The sequence below is a fragment of the Oryza glaberrima genome, chromosome 8 (genome assembly GCF_000147395.1).
Source record: "Oryza glaberrima chromosome 8, OglaRS2, whole genome shotgun sequence".
Lineage (NCBI taxonomy): Eukaryota > Viridiplantae > Streptophyta > Magnoliopsida > Poales > Poaceae > Oryza > Oryza glaberrima.
The window spans coordinates 15,924,133-15,931,737 of record NC_068333.1 but is presented as its reverse complement, the minus strand read 5'-3'; the positions used below and the strand labels follow the sequence as shown (position 1 = coordinate 15,931,737).

Below are 7,605 nucleotides of genomic sequence, written 5' to 3'. Positions count from 1 at the left end.
AAAAATCTCACAGCAAAAAGAACGCATCCTTTAATCCTTACACCAAAAGATGCAATCAAGTGAAGCATAGCAATGTCTATCCTATCCCCAAGGAAGGGCCAACCAATGGAGAGTGCTCCCTCACTCCATGATGAGTGATGATGCAACCTGATTCCAATCCAACATTGCCCATGTTTTGGCCCCTTTGAATCGAAGAAATAAAAAAAACAAAAGAATAGGAAAAAAACACAGGATTCTAACATGAATGCAATTGCAAAACAGAGAATTGTAAAATGATCGTTTGATTAATCAAACCACGTAGAAAACACAGGTTGCAACACTCCCTCGTATTTACTCGATTACTCACACATACAAGTGCAAACAGATTCTAGCTTGTATATATCAGAACAGGGGTACAAAAACGTTTCAATTGCAGAATCATATACTCTGGCAATATGTTATCTCCATTTTCTGTAGAACGATAGGAGTCCATTTACATGTGACATCTTTACATCCCGGGAAGATGAAGGGGAACAAAAAATGAGGGGGTAACTTTGAATTTGGCTATATCATAACATTGTCAACAAATGAAACGAATAGCTTACATCATGATGCACGCTTTGAAGAAAAAGGCATCCGACACTGTACAGTTGATCACAATCATCTTTGGGGTGGTCTTGAGAATGGAGTCTGTGTGGAGGTATATGTTGAGGATGTGAGTGGAACCGTTGCAAATTCGGTGTCTTGACGACCGAACATGTGATGGCTTGTGGAAGGGCCAGGTGCTTGGTTGGAGATATGCCCTGATGGTTGCGCGCTTGATGCGTTGCTGGTGCTGGCAGTCTGGTTCTCTTCCTGCGACAGCCTTGCAGCTTCGGATGCTTCTCGTTTTTCCCTTTCTTCCGTCTCTTTGAGCAGGAAGTCCACCCATAGATCCGCAAATGACTGCAAATAATTCATAAAGAGGATATCAATATTAGCTACGCAGAAAGTAAACAAAAAAGATAAAAGAAGAAAACCAGTGTTAACAGTTAATGTACTTTTAAAAGTATTCTAATATAGGTACTGAACTTCAGAGAGATCATGCCTTAAAAAATTATCGTCATGGAAACAAGAAAGTGTAATACACATAGAGATCACACCTGGTTGTCCTGAGATGCTTGAGTAGGTTTGCCTGCTGAATTTCCGCCAACAATGCCTCCAACTAAGCGTCCTGGAAGACCCAAAACACCCCGGACAACACCCTTGCCAGCATTACTTTGTGCAAAACCAATCCTTTGCTTGTCTTCCTCAGAGAAACCAAGCATGCGAACCATAAGATCCAAAACCTGTACATAAGCCACATTGTTATTTTATAAGAATTTTTTAGTTTGAAAAGTTCATGAGACCATAAAGAATTTGAAGGAGCCACACCTCTTTGCTGTGATTCCGCTGGAAGTAAGTGACCAGTAGTTTAATCACAATGCGCCTGCAAGAAAATTTTGGTTTATTCGTTTGATATATGTTAGAAAGCCAGTACAGGTAGGTCACAAAAAAGAGCACGCACAAATAAGCACATAAATAGTGTGCATAACAAGGAAACATGAGAACTTCGGCAGAAAACATGGTCAAAAAAATTAAAATTAAAAAGGCTTCAACTTGGCAGATGGCATGTTATGCCCATTAAATAGTTAGAAGGCTGTATCAATCACCGATTCTTTTATAGAAACAAAAACGAGAGGGCATGATAACAACGGAAAGCTATCTGTCTTCCACTGATTTTCCACTTTCTTGATTTGAACAAAATTTAACCTACCTAAAGTATGTTCATGGATACATGCTTTAAAGCTTTAAAAATTTTATAGAATCCAGCAATCTTCATTATTCACTCTGTCGTCAGTGCATAACTACAAAATCCAGCTGTGCATGCATATATGTATACATCAAAATCATTAAATAAGCAGAATAACCAAAGAATACTCCACACCTGTCAACAGAATTATCTGAATCGAGTGACATCCTATTGAGCGTTGTCATGCTTTGTTCCAGCGCTCGTCGTAATCTGGAATTGTCATTTTCAAGCTTCTGCATGGAGCGCTTCCCATCTGCCAACATCCCCTCCACTTGTGAAAGCCTGGCAGCTACCTCTTCCTTTTCTCTTCTTGAAATTTCAATTGCTTGATTTGCCACCTGCATAAAAACAATAACTTTGCAGTGTGACACATATTCCAAGACAAAGTATATGCGCTCAATGCATGTTCTCTTGTACAAAAGCAACATATACATTAACTCAATAATCTAACAGAAGTAGGTCAAGTGATATTCAGAAATGATAATCACAATCAGCAAAGTCAACAAACACTTGCTCAAGCATGTACATATTATAATTTTAGATGAACTTGTACTCTACCTTCAATGACTCTGACAATTTAGCCAATTCTTCCCTGGCCATAGCTAAATCACCTCCAAGCCGTTCCTATATAATAACGTACACATATATGTCAAGATCAAAATCAAGCAGAAATTCACAATAAAAAAATAAATTTTGAGGAATGAAAAGTTTAAAGATTTAAATAACCTTGGCTTCACTCTCAGCATAGTACTGTCCAAGGGCAGTCTGCAGATTTAGCAATTCCAGGTTTTTTGATTCAAGGGCATTCATACAGTTTGCAAGCTTGTATTTCAAATCTGTTATTTGTTCATTTGACCTCTGGTGTTCTTCACTAGTGATTTTCTTGCTCTCCTCCTGCTTCGCCATCTCAAACTTCAAAGCCCTTTCTAACTGCACTATATGAGCCCTTTGCTGGTCACAGATTGCCCGCAGTTCTTCAATGAGTTTGCTATCTTCATCCATCTTTTCTTGATCCTCAAGGTCCTATGAAAAATAGTGTGTCAATAAGCATGTTAGCACCAATATTTTTAAACAGCACAGCAGGTTAAATATGCACTAGCTGTTGCACACAAGTTAGAATCAGAGCAAACAGATAAAGCAAGAAACCACACTATCTTATTAGGTGGTTACAAAATTGAGTGTGTGATTAAAGAAATAAGATTAAATGCTTACCTTATCTAGCAAATGCTGTTTCAACCGAGCCAAATCTTGAACTGCTTTGTCTCGTTCATAGGAAGCATCATGTAATGATTTCTTCAATGAAGCCATTTCTTCCTTAACCTTAACAGTTGAACTACAAGCACATCAGTATTTTCATTTTCTTGCCATTACTACACGCTACAAGACATTCAGCTGACAACATGCGTAGTGATATATTACAACCTAGTTCCTCAGACGATTTCACTTCATCAAAGTAAAATTTAGGCATATTAAGGTTATATCACATCAAAGTTCTGATTATGGAATTAATAAAAGTAAAACAACAAATAATGGTTCAGCTGAACCAAAGAAAGCCCAACAATCTGCCCATGCGTCTTCCAGGACTTCAGCTACTGCATTTCATACAGTCACATACCTTTTCCACATCAGAAATCCCATTAACATCTGATGTACCAACTTCATTTATTTGTGAGGTACTTTTCTTCCTCACAAGATCTGCCTCGAGCCTGCTCTTCTCTATCTACAGAAGTAAAAATTTTCAGAAATCAATTTTGTTTACGGTATGATGCTTCCAGCTATTCTTGACACATAGTATATTTTTTTCGAAGATCATTTACAAAGTATTAGAAGTGATCAATCCATTAATTGAGACCTTTAGATCTGAGTTCTCCTTCTGTAAAGCCATCACCATACTTCTTAGGCTCTGAAGGGAAGCATCTGATACATGCTCTTTTTCCCTTCTACTCAAATCCTCTTGCAAGCGTCTCAACTTTGCCTCCTTCTCACTCAACTCATTGTGTAGCTCTTCCATGTTAGTTGAAATCTATGAGATCATTGGAAAAGGATGTTCAACTTTCCTTGCAGGCAACAGAAGAAATTAATGGAACAATGACATCATGCATAAATAAAAATACATGGTGCAGCATGGGAGCAATAATAATATAAAAATATAAAGATACATAAATAGTTCGTAAAACTATGATATGCACACTGAAGCTCAAGAATATATCTAGTTTTAAAGCAACATACCCTCTCTTTGCTGACATTTAGTTCATTTAGCTGTTGCTGAAGCAATTCATTCCGCTTGTGTTCATCTGAAAAGTAGAGAATATAAGAAAAGATGAATATACGGTGATGGTTTCCACGCTTTTCAAAGACAGAATATTTTAGATTACTCTCCGACATACCCTCTAACCTCCTTTTTGTTTCAGTTTCTTTCTCAGAATTATCACTAAGTTGCTTTTTCAATTGCTTGATCTCATTTTCAAGGCTAGCCTGTTTAGCAGCAAAGAAAGATCGGTCCCCTTCCGAGATGTCTGCCTGAGATGATTTGCATTCAATAAAGGGTTATTGTTATTTCAAATGAAGTGTTGATTCTTCAATGTTCATGGTAGGACAACAAAATATGCCATCAAACTGCTTACAACTACCTTGCGATGCCCTGTCATTGAGTGCAAGCCATTTGGCTGGATACCCTGTGAAGCACCACCACCATATCCATTTTGCTTTGAGACATTCAATGGATTATCTTGAACTGTGTTTCTTTGCACTCCACGAGGGGATCTTTCCAAAGCACCCTACAAAAAAAGTAAAGTTGCTGATGTACCGTTCTGCATACATTGTGGTCAATAAGAACTTCGTACATTAGAATTGGCTGAAACTGCTTTTGAACTCTCCAGACTTCTTTTTAATGAGCCATTTTCTTCACGAAGTTTTCCCAGTTGTTCCTGTTAGAACGTTACCCTAGATCTTTAGAAGTTCACCGTTGCAGAAATAATAATAATAATAATAATATTTCCACTTTCCAGTAAAATATGGCCTGCCAATCATATACAGAAAAGGGAAAAACAGATCTTTCAAGCATAAATACCTCCTTTTCTTTCAACATCGCAACATAATTGAAGGACAATGCCTTTATTTCAGCTTCTGAAACTTGAAGCTTTTGAATATCTTCTTTGAGTTTAGAAACCTATAATGAAAAATACAATTGCATCATTGCAAATAAGAATTGTTACTCCTCTCTAGGAAGTTTGTTCGGAAATATTAAACCATGCAATAAAAAGAACCTCGCTCAAACTTACAAAAGGTCAAAACAAATAGGAGCACTTTTTTATTCCTGGAGATTCAATACTGTTAATAACACTAACCAAGACTCTTGTGATATCTAATATACTCAACCTGCATCATGGATATGTATTTGGGTGAGTTTGTCAGATGCCTTATAAGGTACTAATAGACTGCCTAGATTTGGATCACACCTTGCCTAACAAGGGGCTCACTTCTCACTACTTGCAACTAGTCACCAACCCGACCATTTGACTCTCCATTATTCACAGCATTTCCAAGCATAGTGTCTACTGTCCAACAACCTAAACTTTTGGTATCTTGCCAAGTTAGAAGTGTTCAGATGAAACCTATTGTCACCACCAACACCACCCCTAAAATCACTCATGTGCAAAAATTCGAACAATCATCAACAAAAGCATTAGCGGGAACACTAATCCCTATGTTGAACATCATCAGCCTCGCATCCAAGCGACATAAAGACTGCTCAAATAATTTTATTTTCCAATTCCAACAAGAAGCGTTAGTTGGGCAACACGGATTGCCCCTCTCTAGTCTACTACTACTATCCTGTCAATGTGAGCCGAGAAATCCATATACCGAGTAGTAAAAGCCTAAGCATCCGAGCTACCGAGGTAAAAGATTTTCGAATCGCGCGCAACGAATTCGACACACGACATCCCCTCGCGCGAAAGCATTTCGGACCGGCACCTCGTCGGGCTCGGCGGGGTCGGGGCGGGCGGCGGCGGCGGAGGAGGCGGAGGCGGAGTAGCGCCTCCGCCGCCCGGACGAGGGCGGCGTCGTGTGGGAGCGATCGGCTGCGCCCCGCGCTGGGGGCGACGACGCGGCGGAGGCCTGGGGCTCCGCCTCGTCGGCCGCGGCGTCGTCGACCTCGCCGGCGAGGCGGGAGAGGCTCTCCCGGTAGGTCGCGATGGAACCCCGCATCGCCGCCGCGGGAGCCACCGCTGCCGGATCGGAGGGGGAGGAGGAGGGTGGAGCTAGGGTTTGGAGGCGAGGCGAGATCTGAGGAGAGGAGTTGGGGGAGTAACGGAAATGGAAGGAGGAGGAGGCCAAGGTTGGAGACGACGAGTTTATTATTATTATTATTATTATTATTATTATTATTATTATTATTAACTCTTTTTCCTGTGCTATTTCAATTTTTTGGCGTGAGAAGGTGAAAGGTTTGACTTTTTTTGCGCTTTTTTTTTCTGCACCGACCGACTGGCGAGATCTGCTCTCGAGTAGTGTGCTTCCGAGTTCCGACAGCGTTAACCATAGATCAGACAACGGACGGTCAAGATGATAAATCTATCTATATCTATATCTATATACCTAATTAAAAAATAAGTAAGGCTTCCGGTTGATTTTTTTTTCCGTCATTAAAGAGTGGGCTCATGTGATTATTTCGCGCCTAATCCGTGAATCTGGATGCATTACGGCGATTTCTGACGCTCCGCAAAAAAAAGAGAAACGAAAAAAAGAAAAACCTAGCGAGCAGCCCAGCCAAGATGGCAGCAAGCTGGCCCAACATAAAGCAAACGCAGCCCAGCAGCCAGCCCACAGAGCAGAGAAGCAGCAGCCCAGTACAGCATAGTTCTGTGTGATACTATCTATATCTATAACTAATATAAATATTCGTATTTTTTCTTTCATCACATCTAATTTTCATCCGTACACAATCCGATTTGGTTAGCAATAGCCATGGAAAAAATTGCAAAAAAAAAAAAATCCACCGCACCCCGTCGTCGCTACACCGTGCCAGCGAGACAGGAAGGAGAGAGGGAGAGGGAGCGCGGACGCCGTCGACGCCACCGTTGGAAGGGCGCCGTCTCCGCCGCACCCCACCGTCACCGTCGCACCCCGTCGGCTGAAGAAGAAAATGGGGTGAAAAAGGCTCATAGAGAAAAAATGATTTTTATTTAAATAAATGCTGAAATGATATTTGTATTATCAAAATTAGCAATTAAGCTATGTAAATTCCAAGAAAATTTCAGTGAGTGTAATTAATATAGAAAATTTAATAAAAATTTAATCCAATCATAACATTTTATTTCTCACACTTACTTTACTTATAAATTAATTTAATTATATACCTACTACTTAAAAAATACCCAAATATGTCAGAAATTTTGTATTTCATTTAATTAGAATTTAATATGTTTTAATTCAATTTTATCTTTTTTTTCTTTTCGTTGCAACGCACGAACACTTTTGCTATAATTTCAAAGAGCATAATTAATATTGCAGAAAATTTATATGTCATTAAATTATAATTCATTTTCTTCATATAAATAGTTCAAATCAAAGTTCAGTCACCATATCATTATCTGGTGCAACGCACGGGCATTCTGCTAGTAACCTATAAGAGTTAGGCTCAATTTTTTTTCAACTTCAAACTTCAACTTCCTCGTGCTCCGTTAGCATACTTTTCAAACTATTAAATGGTGTATTTTTAGCAAAAAGTTTATATGTAGAAGTTGTTTGAAAAAAAATAAATAAATCTATTTTCAATTTTATAATAGTTAATA

At 39.2% G+C, this 7,605-nt stretch overlaps 1 protein-coding gene across 1 annotated transcript; it reads right to left on the bottom strand.

The window, feature by feature from the left end:
- Positions 1 to 300: 300 nt before the first annotated feature.
- On the bottom strand, positions 301 to 6,138 carry LOC127782619 (golgin candidate 4-like). The gene is made up of 15 exons (XM_052309890.1): positions 5,786 to 6,138; positions 4,881 to 4,979; positions 4,654 to 4,737; positions 4,441 to 4,587; positions 4,198 to 4,330; positions 4,040 to 4,104; positions 3,663 to 3,833; positions 3,426 to 3,530; positions 3,023 to 3,130; positions 2,537 to 2,833; positions 2,369 to 2,434; positions 1,946 to 2,148; positions 1,393 to 1,447; positions 1,122 to 1,307; positions 301 to 924 (listed from the first exon to the last, which is right to left on the bottom strand). Exons 1-15 carry the CDS (start codon positions 6,017 to 6,019, stop codon positions 640 to 642), a joined length of 2,238 nt encoding a protein of 745 aa, XP_052165850.1. The 5' UTR covers positions 6,020 to 6,138; the 3' UTR covers positions 301 to 639.
- Between the last annotated feature and the right edge of the window lie 1,467 nt (positions 6,139 to 7,605).

Bases quoted from the DNA above. Each gene is read 5' to 3' on its own strand.
- LOC127782619 (XM_052309890.1), bottom strand. From the start codon at position 6,019: ATGCGGGGTTCCATCGCGACCTACCGGGAGAGCCTCTCCCGCCTCGCC. The intron at 4,738-4,880 runs GTATTTATGCTT...ACGTTCTAACAG, and splicing joins CGATGTTGAAAGAAAAGGAG to GAACAACTGGGAAAACTTCG. The intron at 2,435-2,536 runs GTTATTTAAATC...GTTATTATATAG, and splicing joins ATGCTGAGAGTGAAGCCAAG to GAACGGCTTGGAGGTGATTT.